The 26334-nt window shown below is 42.3% G+C and overlaps 1 protein-coding gene across 3 annotated transcripts; it reads right to left on the reverse strand.

Moving 5' to 3' along the window:
* Nucleotides 1–26334, reverse strand: CCNG2 (cyclin G2). 3 transcript variants are annotated; one of them, XM_038759185.1, is made up of 8 exons: nucleotides 26210–26334; nucleotides 15819–15941; nucleotides 10755–10892; nucleotides 7595–7845; nucleotides 6341–6419; nucleotides 6150–6248; nucleotides 2955–3160; nucleotides 1–1506 (listed from the first exon to the last, which is right to left on the reverse strand). In XM_038759185.1, the coding sequence occupies exons 2-8, from the start codon at nucleotides 15939–15941 to the stop codon at nucleotides 1344–1346; spliced, it is 1059 nt and encodes a 352-aa protein (XP_038615113.1). In that variant the 5' UTR covers nucleotides 26210–26334; the 3' UTR covers nucleotides 1–1343. The 3 variants fall into 3 exon arrangements, with proteins under 3 accessions (XP_038615113.1, XP_038615114.1, XP_038615117.1); XM_038759186.1 differs by having other exon boundaries at nucleotides 1–1511; XM_038759189.1 differs by having other exon boundaries at nucleotides 15819–15995; nucleotides 26210–26314.

Raw genomic sequence — 26334 nt, forward strand, 5'->3', positions numbered from 1 at the left:
GGAGGGATATTTTTATTTTATTCCGAACTGGAATCCACTGGGGTGGAGCACTTTAGAGGGCTTGATTTCAGACAGCTGTCCTCGATTTAACGGTAAAAAAAAGACAGTATATCAATGTACAGCTTTTATCATACAGAATACGTAATAAATTATATCTACATGCAGCGTCTACAGACCGTTACATACACAATGTAAAAAAATACGGTACTTTTTTTATGTACAGTTTTTTAAATTTACATTTTTTATATACATTTTTGTAAACTTTCAGTCCTTGTAGAAGTTTCAGTACACACATTGCCACTCACATCTGTACCACAGCACAGAAAGATGCTTACATCTAGAATACAAATTTAACACTTGGGTTTTCTGCTTTATAGTTCAACCCCAGCACCCATATACGAATACAGTTGTTCATAAAGCATGAGTAACATTGTTTACTTTCTCTATTCCCGAAGTGTAATGCGGTCATTAAGATCCGCTAAGAAAAGCAACAACAACAAAACTAGATTTCTATTACACCAATACTGATCAATGACACACTTTCCAACACTTCAGTGTAATGAATTTTTCTTGCACTACCTGCTTTCACACACATGCATGCAGAACTCGTTATGATTAGGGACTTGGCTCGATATCACTAAAATAAAGCTACAGGGCTAAAGTACTTAGTCGCAAAGACTTTAATACCTGATCCCTTAGCCTTCCAGTGACTTCGGCTCTAGGACACCAGCTTGAACCGAGGCATTAAATACAAAAGTGTACAAAGGTCAAGAGGCTCGTCCGATTTGAACACCGCTTAGACTGCGTGAAGCATTTCCCCCCAAATACCACCAAACGTCACCTGATCTGCATCCTTCTCCTATGGGAGCCTGCAGCTTCTTGGGACACGTTTGGGGGAGAAAAAGAAAAAAAAAAAAAACACAAGAAAAACCGTTCAGAGGACAAAGCACCGTTCAGTCCGTGAACGGTCTCCCTGGGCTGGAGTCAGAATACCTGAAGGCTCTTTACAAAGAGTTACAAAAGACCTATACCGTTACAATTCCCTAGAAAAGCCCTAAGTAGTAAATTTGAGATTCCAGGCCTCCTCTCCCGAGCAAGCAGAGAGAGCCAGAGACCCTATCTGTGTCAAAAATGAAAAAGTGCCACATTTTAAAGTTCTTGTGAAGGAGACGGGAATCCATCTGATGGCTTAGGCTGAAGTCCGAAAGCGGCAGAACGGATCTGAGTCGTAAATACGGGGAGCGAAGTATGGGCCTCCTCCTTGGAGGGGAGGCTGAAGATAAGGGAAGGGAATACAAAGAAAATTTAGACTGCTCAATCCCTCCCCACACCCTCACCCCCACTTATTGCTTAGAAACCAAATCCCAGTTCTTGTGCAATGATATTTCTAAGAGGGGAAGCACAGAGCTTGTGACACTTTGAAGTCGAAGGAGAAGGAGCATTCCTTGTCGCTGGGAGGGGAGCTGCTCAGACTTTCTTCTCCACAACTCATATCTTCGGCTGAGTCTTCACTGAAACCAAAGAGAGAGAGAGAGACAGAGATAAAGAGAGCTTTAGCAGTGAGGCTACCTTGAGAAAAAGATATTTTTGGCTGGAATAGCAAGGACCTGTTGAACTACAATAACGCAAGCCTGACCTAAAAGGAGAGGAAGCACAGCAAACGCGGTAGGACGTGGCCTGGGGGAGGAAAAAAAAATAAATAAAAAACTTCAAAGAATACTTGAGAATTTCGTAAGCCCTCAAAATCAAGGTTTCTCCTGTACTGTGCAGTGGGAAGGGAGGCCGTTTTACGCTGATGTCAGAGCCCTGAAGGATCTCAGTGACTCAGTGAGTTACATCACACCCTACCAAACTATTACAATTGGGAAGATTCATCCATAAAAATTCCCAGGACATTGCATCTACTGGGTGTGAGCAACTCCCTGCCCGCCTGCACAGCATGTTTCTACCAACTCTGTTATTCCATGTTCTCCCAAGCGCTTAGTAAAGAAAATGCTCGGTAAATACGATCGATTGATTGGAGACCGTGCCATTTTGGAATTAATGGGTTCCCTCCTTTGGAAGCACTGGCTTGTGGGAATAATAATAATAATAATAATGGTATTTGTTAAGTGCTTACTATGTGCAAAGCACTGTTCTAAGAGCTGGGGAGGTTACAAGGTGATCAGGTTGTCCCACGGGGGGCTCAGAGAGGAGAAGCACACAAGGGTGAGCTGAAGGAATGGCAATCCTTCCCTGAACCAGGAAGTGCAGAACTGTGATATTCAGTGGGAGACTAAAAAACCCCCAAAAGTCTGCAGGAGAGGTGAATTTTTAAAATCCTCCATTTCCCTACTTGCATGGGGCCCAGGATAATAATACTAATATTTGTTAAGCTCTTACTCTGTGCCAGACATTGTTCTAAGTGCTGAGATATATACACAAGATAATCAGGTGGACACACACAGGGCTCACAGTCTTAATCCCCATTTTCCAGATGATGTAACTGGGGCCCAGAGAAGTGAAGTGACTTGCCCAAGGTCACAAAGCGGACAAGTGGCGGAGCCGGGAGGAGAACCGAGAAGCAGCGTGGCTCAGTGGAAAGAGCCCGGGCTTTGGAATCAGAGGTCATGGGTTCAAATCCCAGCTCCGCCAATTGTCAGCTGTGTGACTTTGGGCAAGTCACTTCTCTGTGCCTCAGTTACCTCATCTGTAAAATGGGGATGAAGACAGTGAGCCTCCCGCGGGATAACCTGATCACCTTGTATCCGCCCCAGCACTTAGAACAGTGCTTTGCACATAGTAAGCGCTTAATAAATGCCATTATTATTATTATTATTATTAACTCGGGTCCTTCTGACTCCCGGCCCTTGCTGTTATCCACTAAGTCAGGCTGCTTCCAGGGGAAGGAGCTTCTGAAGGGGTCGAGGGTCGGGAAGAAAAGGAAAAGAGCATCTTCGCGAATGAGCGCTCACCCTTCGCTCTCATCGAGACAGCCGCCTTCGGGGATGGTGGGCAGCTCGGGGACGCTGTAGTAGCTGTTGTGCAGGCACTGGGCCGTGCGCCGTGAAACGATCCACACCAGCTTCCTGTGGTCCGGCTTGCAGCACGCGGGCGAAGAATATTCCGTTAGGCATTTGGAAACCAACTCTCTCCAGTACAGCAAGTCAGGATCGTTAATCTGAAATACGAAGCACAAAAAGAGAGCTCTTATCTGAAAAGCAGCCTGTTAGGCCAAGAGGCCCTCTTTTGTACAACCCAGAGAAAAGACTCAGACAACCGACGAATGTTAGGAGTGGAGGTTTTAAACCGTTCCATCCAGGGAAGCAGCATGGCCTAGTGGATAGGACACGGGGCTGGGAGTCAGCAGGACCGGGTTTCTAACCCTGGCCCCACCACCTATCTGCTGTGTGATCTTGAACAAGTCATTTCACTTCTCCGTACCTCAGTTACTTCACCTGAAATATGACGATTAGGACGGCGTGCCGTATGTGGGACATGGACAGTGTCCAACCTGATTACCTAAGCGCTTAGTACAGTGCTCTGCACACAGTAAGCACTCAATAAATACGATTGAATGAATTACCTTGTATCTACCCCAGTGCTTAGAACAGTGCCTGGCACATAGTAAGGGCTTAAACACCAGAAAAACAGAAACAAAACAAACCCCAAGAGTAGTATATAGTATATATATATATATATATAGTATGTATATATGTTTGTACATATTTATTACTCTATTTATTTATTTATTTTACTTGTACATATCTATTCTATTTATTTTATTTTGTTAGTATGTTTGGTTTTGTCTCCCCCTTTTAGACTGTGAGCCCACTGTTGGGTAGGGACTGTCTCTATATGTTGCCAATTTGTACTTCCCAAGCACTTAGTACAGTGCTCTGCACACAGTAAGCGCTCAATACGACTGATGATGATGATGATAGTACCGTTCTAGATATCGCTCTTCATCGTATGCAAAAAAAACATCGGTTTTAGCCGGTGGGGATGCTAAACTTCCAGGAAAATGAACTAAGGGACAAACTGCCTTTTCACTGTACAGTTTTCTGGCTGATTCGATACTGCATCATTGAAGCAGTGTGACCTAGGGGAAAGAGTAGGGGACTGGGAATCAGAAGGTCCTGTGTTCGAATCCTGGCTCTGCCATTTGTCTGCTTTGTGATCCTAGGCAAGTCACCTCTCTTCTCTGGGCCTCAGTTCCCTCAGCTGTACAGCGGGGATTAAGACCATGAGCCCCATTTGGGATAGGGACTGTGTACAGCCAGATTACCCCGTGGTTAGAACTTAATAACATCATTATTATGATAATTGCATGACCTTTACGATAGCCGTGCCTGAAGATGGGAACAAGGGTCAGGAAGGAGTTTTTTTTTTTTTAATCAGGACATGTTTATGTGCAATAAATGTTTTTCAAAGCTGAGGAAATAGGATGGCCCACAGCAGGGAGCTTTCTTCCAAGGCTTTTGGTTACAATAGAGAGTTGAAAGTCTTGTTAGTGGAATAAACCACATGGTTTAAAGGCAAATTACTATTCAAACAAGCTCAGGTCATCAGTCTGAAATGTGATCAGGAATAAAAGTTAATCTTTTAACAACAGAAATGGAGATGGTACTGTTGGTATTTACTGTAATGCCTTGGGCACAACAGCACCAGTAACCTGATGTTTCAGTTACTCAAGGGCATTTGCTCAATAGCTGCAGAATCCTGTCCTACCTGTCCCATCTGAATCTCAAGCACCAGTTGAGTTTCTTCACGTCAGTCCCAAAACAGACGTTAGTTTTGGAACCAAGTAATTTCAGAAATCCACACCAAACAAAAGCTTGAAAGGACATTTGCTGGATTTGTACCGATGGGTGCTAGAATTACTGACTCTTGCAAAGACAAAATTTGCTCACTGGTGTTGTCAGTCTAAAGAATATTTGGTAAAGATAATAATAATAATAATAGCATTTATTAAGTGCTTACTATGTGCAGGGCACTGTTCTAAGCGCTGGGGAGGTTACAAGGTGATGGGGTTGTCCCACAGGGGGCTCACAATCTTAATCCCCATTTTCCAGATGAGGTAACTGAGGCCCAGAGAAGTGAAGTGACTTGCCCAAAGTCACACAGCTGACAAGTGGCGGAGCCGGGATTCGAACCCATGAACTCTGACTCCAAAGCCCAGGCTCTTTTAATATAAAGATATAAATATATATTATATTATATAAATATATTATATATATATAAAGATATTTGGTAAATATGATTGAATGAATAAAGACAAGACTGCAACTAGAACAGACTAATCTGCCAGATTAAGCAAAACTGACATTATTCATTCTTGAAGGCTAAATATAACCCTGACTTCTGGGTTGTTATTGATAATAATAATTGCGGCATTTACTAAGCACTTACTATGTGCCAAGCACTGTATTAAATCCTGGCTAAAATAATAAGGTCCAAGGTGGTGCTCAGTTTAAATGAGAGGGAGAACAGGTTTTGAATCCCCATTTTGCGGATGAGGGAACTGAGGTACAGGGAAATTAAGTGATTCGCCCAAGGTCCTCTGATTTCCAGGCCCAAGCTCTTTCCTCTAGTCCACACTACCTCTCTGAAGGGCATCACAAATCAGCAACTTTTTAGGAATAAAGTAGTCAACAAGAAGAGTTAAAATAGTGGGCAGGACTGAAGTGGCTTTCCCATAAACTTTTCCCATCATCCCTATAAGCCTCCCGTCAAAATCGCAATTTACCAGCTGAAAGGGTTGCAGGGCCAAGCAAACATTTCAATCCCTCCCCACCGCGTAAAATGCAAAGGGATCAAGATGTAGGATTCCGATGTTCCAAAAAAGCAAGATGAACTAAGGAATCAACCAAATCAGAATGATTCCTGAATGGTCTGTGCAATTTCTGTATGGATTTGAAAGCCACGAAAGCGGCGTACTGGGACAAAGAACACAGGCAGGCCCTGTGAAGGCCAAAAGATGGACATTTCATCACACTGAAGCCGCTGTAGTAACAGCCGAGCTTAACCAGAACACCCACGTGTCTTAGAAATAACTCTAAAAACTCACGTGTCAGGCAGGTGCTATAATCAGTGGTATTTACTGAATGCTCACTATGTGCAGCGTACTGTACCAAATATTATACCACCAGCTCCAAAAGACAGTTTACCTTGGAATGCTTCTGAACATGTAGGAGAATTTCTAACAAGTCAATAGATTTCAGAGTTTCCACTTCCAGAGTGAGAAGGCACAAGGCTAATACAGATGGCTAGGAGGGGAAAAGAAAAAGTTGATTACTCAATATATTCTTGTCAAAAGTTACTAGTTAGGCAGATCACTGAGGAAAAAAAATTCACTCACTTTCGCTTTTGAAAAAATTAGTCGGCAGTTGCAAGCTTTTAACTGAGCTTCCAGTTTGTCAAGGCTCAATACTTCTTTTCTGGAAATAAAATAAAATTGTGCCACGGTATTTTATTAACCCACCTAGGTAGTAGTCAGTCAGTCAGGCAATCATATTTATTGAGCACTTACTATGTGCAGAGCACTGTACTAAGCGCTTGGAAGACTACAATATAACAACAGACAACGAGTTTACAGTCTAGAGGGGGAGAGAGACATGGATATAAATTAAAAATCACAGATATGTACATAAATGCTTCCCCTCCCTCAGCCTCACAGCACTAGACTGTAAGCCCGTTGTTGGGTAGGGGCCGTCTCTATATGTAGCCAACTTGTACTTCCCAAGCACTTAGTACAGTGCTCTACACACAGTAAGTGCTCAATAAATACGATTGAATGAATGAATGAATAGCCGTAATTTATTTATTTATATTGATGTCTGTCTTCCCGTCTAAACTCATTGTAGAGAAGCAGCATGGCTTAATTGAAAGAGCCCGGGCTTGGGAGTCAGAGGATGTGGGTTCTAATCCCGCCTCCTCCACTTATCTTCTAGACTGTGAGCCCACTGTTGGGTAGGGACTGTCTCTATCTGTTGCCAACTTGTACTCCCCAAGCACTTAGTACAGTGCTCTGCATACAGTAAGTGCTCAATAAATACGATTGATTATCTGCCATGTGACCTTGGCAAACCACTTAACTTCTCTGTGCCTCAGTTACCTCATCTATAATGCAGTATCTCACCAACCTCATCACTTCCTCCCCATCCCCCCGCCCTCCTTCCCCTCCCCACAGCACTTGTATATATTTGTACAGATTTATTACTCTATTTATTTTACTTGGACATATTTACTCCTCTATTTTGTTAAGGATGTGCACATAGCTATAATTCTATTTATTCTGATGGTTTTGACACCTGTCTACATGTTTTGTTTTGTTGTCTGTCTCCCCCTTCTAGACTGTGAGCCCGTCGTTGGGTAGGGACCGTCTCTATATGTTGCCAACTTGTACTTCCCAAGTGCTTAGTACAGTGCTCTGCACACAGTAAGCGCTCAATCAATACAATTGAATTAATGAATAAAATGGGGATTAAGACCATGAGCACCACGTGGGACAACCTGATTACCTTGTATCTACCCCAGAGTTTAGAACAGCGTTTGGCACATAGGGAGCACTTAACAAATACCATGATTATTATTATATTTTCACTGCGCCTACCTTTGCAAAGTGTGACAGAGAACAATAGCGTGGTACAAGTGTAAAAAAGTTAAGGCAGTAGTAGCTTTCAATTCATAGTGCAGCTTTTCTGAAATGATCTTTTCCATCCTTTTGATATCGGACACAGTGCATTTACATTGGCTAATTCGGATGACATCATGGATGGACGGAATATTGCATTCCTCTTCCACTAAGCGGGCGGCCAACAGGAAACAGCAGACGCCAATGCAAGATAAATGCTTAGGTTTCACCTGAAAAGGAAAAAGAGAAAAAAGGCTATTGTTCAAACTCAAGCAAAGAAAATGCTTCACAGCCCCCAGGGCTCTCCCTTCCCCAGTCAAATCATCAAAGGGTGGTGGGAGGGGGAGGAGATTATTCATTCATTCATTCAATCGCATTTATTGAGCGCTTACTGTGTGCAGAGCACCGTACTAAGCGCTTGGGAAGTACAAGTCGGCAACAGATAGAGATGGTCCCTACCCAACAATGGGCTCACAGTCTAGAAAGGGGAGACGGGCAACAAAACAAAACATGTAGACGGGGTCAAAATCATTAGAACAAATAGAATTGAAGCTAAATGCACATCATAAACAAAATAAATAGAATAGTAAATAAGTACAAGTAAAATAAATAGAATAATACATCTGTACAAATATATACAAATGCTGTGAAGAGGGGAAGGAGGTAGGGTGGGGGGGTGGGAAAGAGGAGAGGAAAAAGGGGGCTCAGTCTGGGAAGGCCTCTTGGAGGAGGTGAGCTCTCAGATTAGCCCCCCAGGATAATTACAATAATGATGGTATTTGTTAAGCGCTTACTATGAGCTAGGCGCTGTACTAAGCGCTGGGGTGGACACAAGCAACTCCTGCTGGACACAGTCCCTGTCTCTTGTGGGACTCACAGTCTCAACCCCCAGTTTACAGATGAGGCACAGAGAAGTGACTTGCTCAAAGTCACACAGCAGACAAGTGGCGGAGCCAGGATTGGAACCCAGATCCCAGGAGCTCACAAACTGGGGTCATTCAGTCAATTACTTGCACTTATGTATATATCCGTAATTTATTTACATTAATGTCTGTCTCCCCCTCTGGATTATAAACTCGTTGTGGGATGGGAATGTGTCTGTCATACTGTACTCTCCCAAGTACTTCGACAGTGCTCTGCACACAGTAAGCACTCAACACAACTCATTGATCAATCGTATTGATGATGATGATGATGGCATTTGTTAAGCGCTTACTATGTGCAGAGCACTGTTCTAAGCGCTGGGGGGGATAAAAGGTGATCAAGTTGTCCCACGTGGGGCTTACAGTCTTAATCCCCATTTTACAGATGAGGGAACTGAGGCTCAGAGAAGTCAAGTGACTTGCCCAAGGTCACACAGCAGACACGTCGTGGAGTCGGGATTCGAACCCATGACCTGACTCCAAAGCCCGGGCTCTTTCCACTGAGCCACGCTGCTTCTCTTATTGAGCACTTACAGCGTGGCTCAGTGGAAAGAGCCCGGGCTCTGGAGTCAGAGGTCATGGGTTCAAATCCCAGCTCTGCCAACTGTCAGCTGTGTGACTTTGGGCAAGTCACTTAACTTCTCTGTGTTTCAGTTCCCTCATCTGTAAAATGGGGATTAAAACTGTGAGCTCCCCCCCCCCCCCACTGGGACAACCTGATCACCTTGTAACCTCCCCAGTGCTTAGAACAGTGCTTTGCACATAGTAAGCGCTTAACAAATACCATCATCATTATAATTACTACTTACTATGTGCAGAGTACTGTACTAAGCACTTGGAAGAGTTCAATGCAACAGAATTAGCAACACATTTCCTGCCCACAACAAAGTGACAGCAGGCATTTCCCCTTCTGGGGCACAGACCTCCAGGAGGCCTCTCAGCCAGATTCTGTGACTGCTGGGGTAATCAATCAGTGGTATTTATTGAGCACTTTCATTCATTCAATCGTATTTATTGAGCGCTTACTGTGTGCAGAGTACTGTCCTAAGCGCTTGGGAAGTCCAAGTTGGCAACATATATAGTCCCTACCCAACAGTGGGCTCACAGTCTAGAAGGGGGAGACAGAGAACAAAACAAAGCATATTAACAAAATAAAATAAGTCGAATAAGATCTTGCATCACGAATAAAAATGATCTTTTTCCGCCCATCGGTATCAGCAGCCGATTTGATTACATTTGTTTGGCCATGTGGGCATAAAACGTGCTGATTGTCCTCAGTTAATCATCATTTTTCTGAAATATTGTTAGTCTGACTTACTGTGTGCAGAGCACTGGACTAAGCACGTGGGAGAGTACGCTATAACAGAGTTGGTAGACCCATTCCTTGACCACAATGAGCTTACAGCCTAGATAATAATAATAATAACAATAGTATTGGTATTTGTTAAGTGCTTACTATGTGCAAAGCACTGTTCTAGATGACATTCATTAGGTCCCAGTACTTCACAACCCCATTCATAGGAGGTTTGTGTTTATCATCAATCCCCCTCAGGACAGGATGGTCAATAGGACCAGGGAGCTGATCAATAACAGTATTTCATCATCATCATCAATCGTATTTATTGAGCGCTTACTGTGTGCAGAGCACTGTACTAAGTGCTTGGGAAGTACAAATTGGCAACATATAGAGACAGTCCCTACCCAACAGTGGGCTCACAGTCTAAAAGGGGGAGACAGAGAACAAAACCAAACATACTGACAAAATAAAATAAATAGAATAGATATGTACAAGTAAAATAAATAGAGTAATAAATATGTACAAACATATATACAGGTGTTGTGGGGAAGGGAAGGAGGTAAGATGGAGGGGATGGAGAGGGGGACGAGGGGGAGAGGAAGGAAGGGGCTCAGTCTGGGAAGTATTTGCGGGATAAAAGCGATAGGCTAGAAAGCAAAGAATAAGAGATTTCAGGACTTTGGTGAAGTGATCTCTCTATGTGATGAAAAAAATATAAATCCCTAGGATTAGGTGTTGCGTGATTATACACCCTGGAAGCAAACCCTACCCTCTGATGTAATCAGCACCATCAACTTTACGCCTACGGCAGTCCGAGACAGCCCAATTTTAAATAGCTGGATTTGAATTTTGAATTCTCCTAATCCCGACTAAGCAAAAATTCCCCTTTTTAAAGCAGGCATGTCACGCACGCGAATACCTTCATAAGAGCCAAGAATCTGTCCAAAATGTTGACGGCCAGGACAAAGGTTTCGGTCCGAAATGCAAAAAAGTTGGTTAAGCTCCTGAGATCTTCCACCTTGGCATTTCTCAGTCTTGGACACAGGGTATTGTCGTTCTGCAAAACAGATTGAAACCAGTGTTTACGACTTCTCGGGAGCCCTTGGCCCAGGGAAAATCTCTTTGTCTAAAACAAGAATCAATCAATCAATCGTATTTATTGAGCGCTTACTGTGTGCAGAGCACTGTACTAAGCGCTTGGGAAGTACAAGTTGGCAACCAGCCCCGTCCCGGTTGAAGGATGGCCCGGCAGAAAACGTGTCGACCAACTCCGTTGCACTCAAATCAATGTTTACGACTTCTCAGGAGAAGTCCCGATTTTCCCTTGGCCCAGGGAAAATCTCTTTGTCTAAAACAAGAATCAATCAATCAATCGTATTTATTGAGCGCTTACTGTGTGCAGAGCACTGTACTAAGCGCTTGGGAAGTACAAGCTGGCAACCAGCCCTGTCCCGGTTGAAGGATGGCCCGGCAGAAAACGTGTCGACCAACTCCGTTGCACTCTCCCAAGCGCTTAGCACAATAATAATAATAATAATGGCATTTGTTAAGCGCTTACTATGTGCAAAGCACTGTTCTAAGCGCTGTAAATAATCAGGTTGTCCCACGTGTGGCACCCAGTCTTCATCAACATTTTACAAATGAGGGAACTGAGGCACAGAGAAGTTACCTGACTTGCCCAAAGTCACACAGCTGACAAGTGGCAGAGCGGGGATTAGAACCCACGACCACAATGCTCTGCACACAGTAAGCGCTCAATAAATACCATCGATGCCGATAACGAGAGGCTCTCGCAATAACCCTAGCTCTGCCACTTTGCTGCGTGACCTTGGGCAAGTCACGTCACTTCTCTGCGCCTCGGTTACCTCATCTGTAAAATGGGGATAAAGAGTGTGAGCCCCATGTGGGACAGGGACACTGAGTCCAAAACGATTAGCTTGTAGCCACCCTAGAGTGCTTAGTACACTGAGAAGCGGCGTGGCTACGAGAAGCAGCATGGCTCAGTGGAAAGAGCCCGGGCTTTGGAGTCAGAGGTCATGGGTTCAAATCCTGCTCCGCCGCTTGTCAGCTGTGTGACTTTGGGCAAGTCACTTCACTTCTCTGGGCCTCAGTTCCCTCACCTGTAAAATGGGGATGAAGACTGCGAGCCCCCCGTGAGACAACCTGATCACCTTGTATCCTCCCCAGTACTTAGAACAGTGCTTTGCACATAGTAAGCGCTTAACAAATGCCATCATTATTATTATTCTTCTCTGGACCTCAGTAACCTCACCTGTAAAATGGGGATGAAGACTGCGAGCCCCACGTGAGACAACCTGATCACCTTGTATCCTCCCCGGTGCTTAGAACAGTGCTTTGCACATAGTAAGCGCTTAACAAATGCCATCATTATTATTATTATTCTCTGGGCCTCAGTAACCTCACCTGTAAAAGGGGGATGAAGACTGCGAGCCCCACGTGAGACAACCTGATCACCTTGTATCCTCCCCAGTGCTTAGAACAGTGCTATGCACATTGTAAGCGCTTAACAAATGCCATCATTATTATTATTATTATTCTCTGGGCCTCAGTTACCTCACCTGTAAAACGGGGATGAAGACTGAGAGCCCCATGTGTTAACAAATGCCATCATTATTATTATTATTCTCTGGGCCTCAGTTACCTCACTTGTAAAGTGGGGATTAACCCACGTGAGACAACCTGATCACCTTGTATCCTCCCCGGTGCTTAGAACAGTGCTTTGCACATAGTAAGCGCTTAACAAATGCCATCATTATTATTATTATTATTCTCTGGGCCTCAGTTACCTCACCTGTAAAACGGGGATGAAGACTGAGAGCCCCATGTGTTAACAAATGCCATCATTATTATTATTATTATTATTACTACAGTGCCAGGCACATAGGAAGAGCTTAATACCATAAAAAAAAATACAAAAGAAAGGGATTCTGATTCAGCCGCTCCGGGCACCTTCTAAGTGCACTTTATAAAAATATTTGAGGCTTTGGGAGATGTGTTTGGGCCACAAAGGCCTGGCAGTGATGAATATGAATACCGCAACCAGATGGCAAGCCAGTTAAATTAATCCAAGAAACATTAATCCGGTGAATCCAACTCCCCAGGACATGAGCAGGAACTTTCTTTCAAGCGCAGCTTTTACGGAGTACTGACTTGTTCATGGCCGGGGGGGGAATTTGGACATGTTTCCAGTAGGATTCGGAAAAGGACGACGTCTCCCAAGAAAATTTGTACTCTCCAATTTGTACTTCCCAAGCGCTTAGTACAGTGCTCTGCACATAGTAAGCGCTCAATAAATACGATTGATTGATTGAAAAGGCTTCAACCTGGGAGTAGCACTTTTGTAAAAACAAAAAAAACCCAACCAAAAAACCTTTGTATGGATAAAGGAGAAATAAACTTTCATGTTTGCAACCTACAGTTACAGAAGCAGCTTAGTGGAAAGAGCCGGGGCTTGGAAGTCAGAGGTCGTGGGTTCTAATCCCACCTCCACCACTTGTCAGCTGTGTGACTTTGGGCCCGTCGCCTAAATTCGCTTGGCCTCAGTTACCTCACCTGTAAAATGGGGGTTAAGACGGTGAGCCCCCGAGTGGGACAACCTGATACCTTGTATTCATTCATTCGTTCAATCGCATTTATTGAGCGCTTACTGTGTGCAGAGCACTGTACTAAGCGGTTGGGAAGTACAAGTTGGCAACATAGCTACCCCAGTGCTTAGCACATAGTAAGTGCTTAACAAATACCATTATTATTACAGTGCTTGGCACACGGTAAGCGCACCATTCATTCAGTCGTATTTATTGAGCGCTTACTGTGTGCAAAGCAGTGGCACGACACTTTCTTGTCTGCAACCTACAGTGCTTGGCACTGTAGCTATAATTCTATTTGTTCTGACGATTGGGGCTTGGGAGCCAGAGGTCATGGGTTCGAATCCCGGCTAGTTGGCAACATATCTACCCCAGTGCTTAGCACATAGTAAGTGCTTAACAAATACCATTATTATTACAGTGCTTGGCACACGGTAAGCGCACCATTCATTCAGTCGTATTTATTGAGCGCTTACTGTGTGCAAAGCAGTGGCACGACACTTCCTTGTCGTCTGCAACCTACAGTGCTTGGCACTGTAGCTATATTTGTTCTGACGATTGGGGCTTGGGAGCCAGAGGTCATGGGTTCGAATCCCGGCTCCGCCGCATGTCTGCTGTGTGATCTTGGACAGGTCACTTAACTTCTCTGGGCCTCAGTTCCCCCATCTGTAAAATGGGGATTAAGACTGTGAGCCCCACGTGGGACAACCTGATCACCCTGTATCCTCCCCAGCGCTTAGAACAGTGCTTTGCACATAGTAAGCGCTTAACAAATGCCAATTACTATTATTATTATCATCTACATGTTTTGGGGTCTGTCTCCCCCTTCTAGACCGTGAGCCCGTTGTTGGGTAGGGACCGTCTCTGTACGTTGCCGACTTGTACTTCCCAAGCGTTTAGTACAGTGCTCTGCACACAGTAAGCGCTCAATAAATACGACTGAAGGAACTCATTTAATCGTATTTACTGAACGCTTTCTGTGTGCAAAGCAGCGCTTCGTAAATTTAACTGATCGATTGGAGCCGGCCAGGGCTCGGCCCCAGATTCTCGGGCGCCCAGGGCACTGGGGTGGGGACAAAGGGAGAGGGGCACAGCTTTTTATATATATGTATATATATGTATATATATATATAATATATATACATATGTAATATATATACATATATATACACACACACATATATACACATATATATGTGTATATATGTATATATATTATATATATACATATATACATATATATACACACATATATATACACATATATATATACACACATATATATATACATATATATATATATATATGCTTGTATATGTTTATTTATTTATTTATTTTACTTGTGCATATCTATTCTATTTATTTTATTTTGTTAGTATGTTTGGTTTTGTTGTCTGTCTCCCCCTTTTAGACTGTGAGCCCGCTGCTGGGTAGGGACTGCCTCTATATCATCATCATCAATCGTATTTATTGAGCGCTGACTGTGTGCAGAGCACTGTACTAAGCGCTTGGGAGGTCCAAGTTGGCAACATCTAGAGACAGTCCCTACCCAACAGTGGGCTCCCAGTCTAAAAGGGGGAGACAGAGAACAAAACCAAATAGACTAACAAAATAAAATAAATAGAATAGATATGTACAAGTAAAATAGAGTAACAAATATGTACAAACATATATACATATATGTTGCCAACTTGTACTTCCCAAGCGCTTAGTCCAGTGCTCTGCACACAGTAAGCGCTCAATACGTGGCTCAGTGGAAAGAGCCCGGGCTTTGGAGTCAGAAGTCAATCAATCAATCAATCGTATTTATTGAGCGCTTACTATGTGCAGAGCACTGGACTAAGCGCTTGGGAAGTAAAAATTGGCAACATATAGAGACAGTCCCTACTCAGTCTAAAAGGTCTAAACGTCTAAAGGTCATGGGTTCAAATCCCGGCTCTGCCAATTGTCAGCTGTGTGACTTTGGGCAAGTCACTTCACGTCTCCGTGCCTCAGTTCCCTCATCTGGAAAATGGGGATTAAGACGGTGAGCCCCCTAAGGGACAACCTGATCGCCCTGTAACTTCCCCAGCGCTTAGAACAGTGCTTTGCACATAGTAAGCGCTTAAGAAATGCCATCCAAAAAATAAATAATAAATAAATACTGTGAGACTGTGAGCCCACTGTTGGGTAGGGACTGTCTCTATATGTTGCCAATTTGTACTTCCCAAGCGCTTAGTACAGTGCTCTGCACACAGTAAGCGCTCAATAAATACGATTGATGATGATGATGATAAATACGACTGATTGATTGATTGATTGTTGGAGGGAGGGGAAGAGGGGGGAGGACGGGAAGGCGGCCTGCCTCCCCCTCCGAGGGATGGATCCCTCGGGCTTACCTCAGCGGTGGCCTCCATCAGACTCAGCCCTTTCTCCCGGGGTTGGAATTTCTGCTCCTGCTCCAGGTGGAGATTCAGCAGCCGGAAGAGCCGGACGCCTTCCCGACTCGCCAGCTCCTTCATCTGCGGGAAACCCCGGGCCCGGTCCGCATCAGCACGCGAGGGGTAACCGCCCCTCTAATAATAATGACGGCATTTATTAAGCGCTCACTATGTGCAAAGCACTGCTCTGGGGAGGTTACAAGGTGATAATAATAATAATGGGGGTATTTGTGAAGGGCTATGTGCCAAGCACTGTTCAAAGTGCTGGGGGGGGGCTACAAGGTGATCAGGTTGTCCCACTTGGGGCTTCACAGTCTTCATCCCCATTTTACAGATGAGGGAACTGAGGCCCGGAGAAGTTAAGTGGCTTGCCCAAGGTCACCCAGCTGACAAGTGGCGGAGCTGGGATTCGAACCCATGACCTCTGACTCCCAAGCCCTCGCTCTTTCCACTGAGCATGCTCTAGACTGCAAACTCACTGTGGGCAGGGAACTTGCCTACCTACCTGTATATATGTTTGTACATATTTATTACTCTATTTATTTTACTTGTACATATCTATTCTATTTATTTTATTTTGTTAGTCTGTTTGGTTTTGTTCTGTCTCCCCCTTTTAGACTGGGAGCCCACTGTTGGGTAGGGACTGTCTCTATATGTTGCCAATTTGTACTTCCCAAGCGCTTAGTACAGTGCTCTGCACACAGTAAGCGCTCAATAAATACGACTGATTGATGACGACTCTGGGGCCTTGCACTCTCCCAAGCGCTTAGTACAGTGCTCTGCACGCAGGAAGGAGCGTGGCCTAATAACAATAATGATGACATTTGTTAAGCACTTACTATGTGTAAAGCACTGTTCTAAGCGCTGGGGGGGATACAAGGTGATCAGGTTGTCCTGGTATTTAAGCGCTTACTATGTGCAAAGCACTGCTCTAATAATAATAATTAATGACATTTGTTAATAATAATAATAATGATGGCATTTGTTAAGTACTTACTATGTGTAAAGCACTGTTCTAAGCGCTGGGGGGGATACATGGTGATCAGGTTGTCCTGGTATTTGTTAAGCGCTTACTATGTGCAAAGCACTGTTCTAATAATAATAATAATAATAATAATAATAATAATAATAATAATGATGACATTTGTTAATAATAATAATAATGATGACATTTGTTAAGCGCTTACTATGTGTAAAGCACTGTTCTAAGCGCTGGGGGGGGGGGATACAAAGTGATCAGGTTGTCCTGGTATTTGTTAAGCGCTTACTATGTGCAAAGCACTGTTCTAATAATAATAATAATAATAATAATAATAATAATGACGATGACATCTGTTAATAATAATAATAATAATGATGACATTTGTTAAGCGCTTACTATGTGTAAAGCACTGTTCTAAGCGCTGGGGGGGATACAAGGTGATCAAGTTGTTCCACGTGGGGCTCACAGTCATCATCACCATTTTACAGATGAGGGAACTGAGGCTATGAGAAGTTGACTTGCCCAAGGTCACACAGCAGACATGTGGCGGATCTGGGATTCGAACCCATTACCTCTGACTCCAAAGCCCGTGCTCTTTCCACTGAGCCATGCTGCTTCAGCACTGGGGAGGTTACAAAGTGGTCAGGTTGTCCCACGGGGGGCTCACATTCTTAATCCCCATTTTCCAGATGAGGTAACAGGCACAGAGAAGCTAAGTGACTTGCCCAAAGTCACACAGCTGACAGTTGGCGGAGCCGGGATTTGAACCCGTGACCTCTGACTCCAAAGCCCGGGCTCTTTCCACTGAGCCATGCTGCTTCTCCGGCTAGTGGATAGAACCCGGGCCTGGGATTCAGGAAGAGTTAGGTTCCAATCCCGGCTCTGCCACTTGTCTGTCGTGTGACCTTGGGCAAGTCACTTCACTTCTCTGGGCCTCAGTTCCCTCATCTGGAAAATGGGGATTAAGACTGTGAGCCCCATGTGGGACAGGGATTGTGTCCAACCCTGTGGGCAGGGAATGCATCTGTTTATTTTTCTATTGTACTCTCCCAAGGGTTTAGTACAGTGCTCCGCACACAGTAGGTGCTCAACAAATACAACTGAATGATCTTGAAGTCACTTCACTTCTCTGGGCCTCAGTTCCCTCATCTGGAAAATGGGGATGAAGACTGTGAGCCCCCTGTGGGACAATCAGATCACCTCGTAACCTCCCCAGCGCTTGGAACAGTGCTTTGCACGTAGTAAGCACTTAACAAATACCATCATTATTATTAAGTGCTTAGTACAGTGCTCTGCACACAGTAAGCGCTCAATATGATTGAATGAATCAATTAATAATAAGGATAATAATAATGATGGCGTTTATTAAGCGCTTACTATGTGCAAAGCACAAAGGATGGCATTTATTACTGATAGAAGCAGCGTGGCTCAGTGGCAAGAGCCCGGGCTTTGGAGTCAGAGGTCGTGGGTTCTAATCCCAGCTCCGCCAACTGTCAGCTGTGTGACTTTGGGCAAGTCACTTCACTTCTCTGGGCCTCAGTGACCTCACCTGTAAAATGGGGATGAAGACTGTGAGCCCCACGGGGGACAACTTGATTACCCTGTATCTACCCCAGCGCTTAGAACAGTGCTTTGCACATAGTAAGCGCTTAATAAATGCCATCATCATCACTGTATCTACCCCAGGGCTTAGTACGGTATCTGAGATAAGGTAAGCACTTAAGACTGAGCCCGTTGTTGGGTAGGGACTGTCTCTGTTGCCGACTTGTACTTTCCAAGCGCTCAGTACACTGCTCTGCACACAGTAAGTGCTCAATAAATACGACTGAATGAATGAACGCCGTACCATTTTTTAAAAAAAGTTTTTACTTAATGCATCTCTTAATAAGAGAAGCAGCGAGGCCTAGTGAACAGAGAACGGGACTGGGAGTCAGAAGGGCCTGTATTCTACTCCCGGCTCTGTCACTTATCTGCTGCGTGACTTTGGGCAAGTCACTTCACTTTGTGCCTCAGTTTCTTCATCCGTAAAATGGGGATGAAGACTGTGAGTCCTATGGGGGACAGGGACCCTGTCCAACCCGATTTGCTTGAACCCACCCCAGTGCTTAGGAATAATAATAATGATGATGATGATGGCATTTGTTAAGCGCTTACTAGGTGCCGGGCACCGTTCTAAGCGCTGAGGTAGATACAAGGTCAACAGGTTGTCCCACGTGAGGAATCACAGACTTAATCCCCATTTTACAGATGAGGGAACTGAGGCCCAGAGGAGTGAAGTGACTGGCCCAAAGTCACACAGCTGAGAAATGGCTAGTGCATAATAAGCGCTTAACAAATACCATTTTTATTATTATTATTATTATTATTATTATGTGGGACAGGGACTGTGTCCAGCCCGATTTGCTTGTATCCACCCCAGGGCTTGGTAAAGTGTTTGGCACATAGTAAGCGCTTAACAAATGCCATAATCATTATTATTATTATTATTATTATTATTATTATTATTATTATTATTATGTGGGACAGGGACTATATCCAGCCTGCTTTGCTTGATTCCACCCCAGGGCTTAGTACAGTGTTTGGTACACAGTAAGCGCTTAACAAATCATCAATCGTATTTATCATTCATCATCAATTATTTATTTATCATCAATCATTATTATTATTATTATTATCGTTATTATGTGGGGCAGGGACTGTATCCGGCCCGATTTGCTTGATTCCACCCCAGGGCTTAGTACAGTGTTTGGCACATAGTAAGCGCTTAACAAATGCCATAATCATTATTATTATTATCATTATTATTATTATGTGGGGCAGGGACTGTATCCGGCCTGATTTGCTTGTATCTACCCCAGGGCTTAGTAAAGCGTTTGGCACATAATAAACGCTTAACAAATGCCATAATCATTATTATTATCATTATTATTATTATGTGGGGCAGGGACTGTATCTGGCCTGATTTGCTTGTTTCCACCCCAGGGCTTAGTACAGTGCTTGGCACATAGTAAGCGCTTAGTAAATACCCTAATTATTATTATGTGGGACAGGGACTGTGTCCAGCCTGATTTGCTTGTATCCACCCCAGGGCTTAGTAAAGTGTTTGGCACATAGTAAGCGCTTAACAAATGCCATAATCATTATTATTATTATCATTATTATTATTATGTGGGGCAGGGACTGTATCCGGCCTGATTTGCTTGTATCCACCCCAGGGCTTAGTAAAGCGTTTGGCACATAATAAACGCTTAACAAATGCCATAATCATTATTATTATCATTATTATTATTATGTGGGGCAGGGACTGTATCTGGCCTGATTTGCTTGTTTCCACCCCAGGGCTTAGTACAGTGCTTGGCACATAGTAAGCGCTTAGTAAATACCCTAATTATTATTATGTGGGACAGGGACTGTGTCCAGCCTGATTTGCTTGTATCCACCCCAGGGCTTAGTAAAGTGTTTGGCACATAGTAAACGCTTAACAAATGCCATAATCATTATTATTATTATCATTATTATTATTATGTGGGGCAGGGACTGTATCCGGCCTGATTTGCTTGATTCCACCCCAGGGAATCAAGCAAAAGTGTTTGGCACATAGTAAGCGCTTAACAAATGCCATAATCATTATTATTATCATTATTATTATTATGTGGGGCAGGGACTGTATCCGGCCTGATTTGCTTGTTTCCACCCCAGGGCTTAGTACAGTGCTTGGCACATAGTAAGCGCTTAGCAAATACCATAATTATTATTATGTGGGACAGGGACTGTGTCCAGCCTGATTTGCTTGTATCCATCCCAGGGCTTAGCACAGTGCTTGGCATATAGTAAGCGCTTAACAAATACCATAATCATTATCATTATCATCACGTGGGACAGGGACGGTGTCCAGCCTTATTTGCTTGTATCCATCCCAGGGCATAGTACAGTGCTTGGCACATAGTAAGCACCTAAATACCACTGAAAAGAAAACGGCATTGAATGATGGACGGGGGTGGGGAGTGGGTTTCGGCCTGTCTCTATATGTTGCCAACTTGTACTTCCCAAGCGCTCAGTACAGTGCTCTGCACACAGTAAGCACTCAATAAATACGATTGATGATGATGATGATGATGGACCCCTTCCGGAGGCCACAGCGGGCAGGCCTCTTGTCACCTCAGCCCACCCACCCATCCACCCACCCGGAGCAGGAGGAAATCAGCGGGCCACCATTCATTCACTCAATTGTATTTATTGAGCGCTCACTGTGTGCAGAGCACTGTACTAAGCGCTTGGGAGAGGGCAATACAACAATAAACACAGGCCTTCCCTGCCCAAAAGGAGTTCGCAGTCAAAAGGCGGGAGACAAGCATTAATATAAACAGATAAATAAATTACATCTGACTGCCCACGAGGGGGGGAGACAGGCATAAATAGAAATAAATAGATTAATGAATAAATTACATCTTTCACCACCCATGACAGGGGGAAGGGGAAGCTCCCAATTTAGAGGGGGAAACAGACATTAATATAAATGGCACCCACTGTAGAGGGGGAGACAGACATTAATACCAATAAATACATAGATAAATACATAAATTTCATCTGTCACCTCCCATGGCAGGGAAGGGGAAAGCTCCCAGTCTAGAGGGGGAAACAGACATGAATTAACTCCCAGTTTAGAGGGGAAGACAGACATTAATTCATTCATTCAATCGGATTTATTGAGCGCTTACTGTGTGCAGAGCACTGTACTAAGCGCTTGGGAAGTACAAGCTGGCAACATATAGAGACGGTCCCTACCCGACAACGGGATCAGACATTAATACCAATAAATACATAGAAAAATAAATAAATGACATCTGTCACCTCCCATAGTCGAGGGAAAGCTCCCAGTCTAGAAGGGGAGATGGACAACAATACCAATAAAAAGGTAAATAAATAAATTACTACCCACGGCGGGGAGGGGGGAAGCTCCCAGTCTAGAGGGGGAAATAGACATTAATAAGGATAACTCCCAGTCTAGAGGGGGAGACAGACATCAATGCCAATAAATACATAGAAAAATAGATAAATGACATCTTGTCACCTCCCATTGTGGGGGGAAAGCTTTCTCCCCCAGTCTAGAGGGGGAGACAGACAACAATACCAATAAATACATAGAAAAATAAATAAATGACATCTTGTCACCTCCTATGGTGGGGGGAAGGCTCCCAATCTAGAGGGGGAGACAGACATCAATGCCAATAAATACAGAGAAAAATAGATAAATGACATCTTGTCACCTCCCATCGTGGGGGGAAAGCTTTCTCCCCCAGTCTAGAGGGGGAGACAGACAACAATACCAATAAATACATAGAAAAATAAATAAATGACATCTTGTCACCTCCTATGGTGGGGGGAAGTCTCCCAATCTAGAAGGGGAGACAGACATCAATACCAATAAATACACAGATAAATAAATAAATGACATCTGTCACCTCCCATGGTGGGGGGAGAAAGCTCCCAGTCTAGAGGAGGAAACAGACATTAATAAAAAAGCTCCCAGTCTAGAGGGGGAGAAAGGTATGAATACCAATAAATACATAGAAAAATAATAAATAAATGACATCTTGTCACCTCCCATGGTCAGGGGAAAGCTCCCAGTGTAGAGGGGGAGACAGACATGAATAAGAATAATTCCCAGTCTAGAGGGGGAGGCAGACATCAATACCAATAAATACATAGAAAAATAAATAAATGACATTTTGTCCCCTCCCATAGTGGGGGAGGGAGAAAGCTCCCAGTCTAGAGGGGGAAACAGGCATTAATAAAAAAAAAACCTCCCAGTCTAGAGGGGAAGACAGACAATAATGCCAATAAATACCCAGATAAATAAACAAATGACATCTTGTCACCTCCAATGGTGGGGGGAAAGCTTCCAGTCTAGAGGGGGAGGCAGACAATAATACCAGTAAATACCCAGATAAATAAATAAATGACATCTTGTCACCTCCAATGGTGGGGGGGGAAAGCTTCCAGTCTAGAGGGGGAGGCAGACATAAATACCAATAAATACATAGAAAAATAATAAATAAATGAGACCCGTCACCGCCCAACGTTAGTAGGAATAAACAGAGAGATGGTATTGCCGAATTGCATTGCATTGCATCGCTGGAGGCCTTCCCAGACTGAGCCTTGCATGAATATATGTACATATGTTCGTACATATTTATTTATGTATATATGTTCGTACACATTTATTAATGTATATATGTCCGTACGCATTTATTACTCTATTTATTTTACTTGTACATATTTATTCTATTTATTTTACCTTGTTAATATGTTTTGTTCTGTCGCCCGTCTCCCCCTTCTAGACTGTAAGCCCGCTGTTGGGGAGGGACCGTTTCTAGATGTTGCCGACTTCCCAAGCGCTTAGTACAGTGCTCTGCGCGCAGTAAGCGCTCAGTAAATACAAATGCAGGAATATATGTATGTGTGTTTGCACATATTTATTTCTCTATTTATTTTACTTGTATGAATATATGTATGTATGTTCGTACATATTTATTTAGGTATCTATGTTTGTACATATTTATTATTATTTCTCTATTTATTTTACTTGTATGAATATATGTATATATGTTCGTACATATTTATTTAGGTATCTATGTTTGTACATATTTATTACTCTATTATTTTACTCGTACATATCTATTCCGTTTTATTTTATTTATTTGTACATATTTATTACCCTATTATTTTACTTGTACATATTTATTCTATTTATTTTATCTTGTTAATATGTTTTGTTCTGTCGTCCATCTCCCCCTTCTAGACCGTGAGCCCGCTGTTGGGGAGGGACCATCTCTAGATGTGGCCGACTTCCCAAGCGCTTAGTACAGTGCTCTGCTCGCAGTAAGCGCTCAATAAATACGATGGAATGAATGAAGTGCACTTTCCCCAGTACTCAATAAATACGAATGAATGAATATATGTATATGTGTTTATACATATTTATTTCTCTATTTATTTTACTTGTATGAATATATGTACATATGTTCGTCCATATTTACTTATGTATCTATGTTTGTACATATTTATTACTCTACTATTTTACTTCTACATATTTATTCTATTTATTTGTACATATTTATCACTCTAGTATTTTACTTGTACATATTTATTCTATTTATTACTGTATTATTTTACTTCTACGTATTTATTCTATTTATTTTATCTTGTTAATATGTTTTGTTGTCTGTCTCCCCCTTCTAGACCGTGAGCCCGCTGTTGGGGAGCGATCGTTTCTAGATGTGGCTGACTTCCCAAGCGCTTAGTACAGCGCTCTGTGCGCAGTAAGCGCTCAGTAAATACGATGGAATGAATGAATGAATTGTACTTTCCCCAGCGCTCAGTAAATACGAATGAATGAATGAATAGATGTATATGTTTGTACCTATTTATTTCTATTTATTTTGAATATATGTACATATGTTCGTCCATATTTATTTATGTATCTATGTTTCTACAAATTTATTACTCTATGATTTTATTTGTACATATTTATTACTCTATTATTTTACTTGTACATATTTATTCCATTTATTTTACCTTGTTAATATGTTTTGTTGTCTGTCTCCCCCTTCTAGACCGTGAGCCCGCTGTTGGGGAGGGACCGTCTGTAGATGTGGCCGACTTCCCAAGCGCTTAGTACAGTGCTCTGCGCGCAGTAATCGCCCAATAAATACGATGGAATCAATGAATGAATGAACTGCACTTTCCCCAGCGCTCAATAAATACGAATGAATGAATGAATAGATGTATGTTTGTACATATTTATTTCTCTATTTATTTTACTTCTATGAATATATGTACATATGTTCGTCCATATTTATGTATCTATGTTTCTACATATTTATTACTCTATTATTTTACTTGTGCATATTCATTCTATTTATTTTATTTATTTGTACATATTTATTACTCTATTATTTTACTTGTACATATTTATTACTCTATTTTACTTGTACATATTTATTCTATTTATTTTATCTTCTTAATATGCTTTGTTGTCTGTCTCCCCCTTCTAGACCGTGAGCCCGCTGTTGGGGAGGGACCGTCTCTAGATGTGGCCGACTTCCCAAGCGCTTAGTACAGCGCCTTGCGCGCAGTAAGTGCTCAATAAATACGATGGAATGAATGAATGAATTGTACTTTCCCCAGCGCTCAATAAATACGAATGAATGAACCAATAGATGTATATGTTTACACACATTTATTTCTCTATTTATTTTACTTGTATGAATATGGGTACATGTTTGTACATATTGATTACTCTATTATTTTACTTATACATATTTATTCCATTTATTTTATTCACTTTATTTTATTTATTTGTACATATTTATCACTCTATTATTTTACTTGTACATATTTATTCTATTTATTTTATTCATTTTATTTTACTTATTTGTACAGATTTATTATTTGTACATATTTATTACTCTATTATTTTATATTCACTTTATTTTATTTATTTGTACCTATTTATCACTCTATCATTTTACTTGTACATATTTATTCTATTCATTTTATTCATTCTATTTTATTTATTTGTACAGATTTATTATTTGTACAGCTTTATTACTCTATTATTTTCTATTCACTTTATTTTATTTATTTGTACCTATTCATCACTCTATTATTTTACTTGTACATATTTATTCTATTCATTTTATTCATTCTATTTTATTTATTCGTACAGATTTATTATTTGTACCGATTTATTCCTCTATTATTTCACTTGTACCTATTCATTCTATTTATTTTATTTATTTGTACCTATTTATTCCTCTATTATTTTATTTTATTCATTTTATTTCATTTATTCGTACAGATTTATTATTTGTACTATTTATTCCTCTATTATTCCACTTGTACCTATTTATTCTATTTATCTTATTTATTTGTACCTATTCATTCCTCTATTATTTTATTTTACTCATTTTATTTCATTTATTCGTACAGATTTATTATTTGTACCTATTCATTCCTCTATTATTCCACTTGTACATATTTATTCTATTTATTTTGTACATATTTATTCCTCTATTATTTTCCTTGTACATATTTATTCCATTTATTTTACCTTGTTAAGATGTTTTGTTGTCTGTCTCCCCCTTCTAGACCGTGGGCCCCCTTTGTTGGGGAGGGACCGTCTCTAGATGTGGCCGACTTCCCAAGCGCTTAGTACAGTGCTCGGTAAGCGCTCAATAAATACGACTGAATGAATGAGTGATCATTCATTCATGGGGGGAGAACAAAGGGATCCCCTCCCCCCGCCCCCCCCCCCCCGCGTCTTTTCCCCCCCGTTCCCGAGTGCGGCCCGGCTCCCGCTCACCTTGAGGTTGTGGCGGTGGGTGCGGTACTCTGTACTGAACGCTCTGCCCCGCGCTGTCTGTGTGAGTGTCTGTGTGACTGTGTGTGAGTGTGTATCCGCCTTGTTTTGGTTTAGCGCTGGCCGCG

This window comes from Tachyglossus aculeatus, chromosome 17 (genome assembly GCF_015852505.1).
Source record: "Tachyglossus aculeatus isolate mTacAcu1 chromosome 17, mTacAcu1.pri, whole genome shotgun sequence".
Taxonomy (NCBI): Eukaryota; Metazoa; Chordata; class Mammalia; order Monotremata; family Tachyglossidae; genus Tachyglossus; species Tachyglossus aculeatus.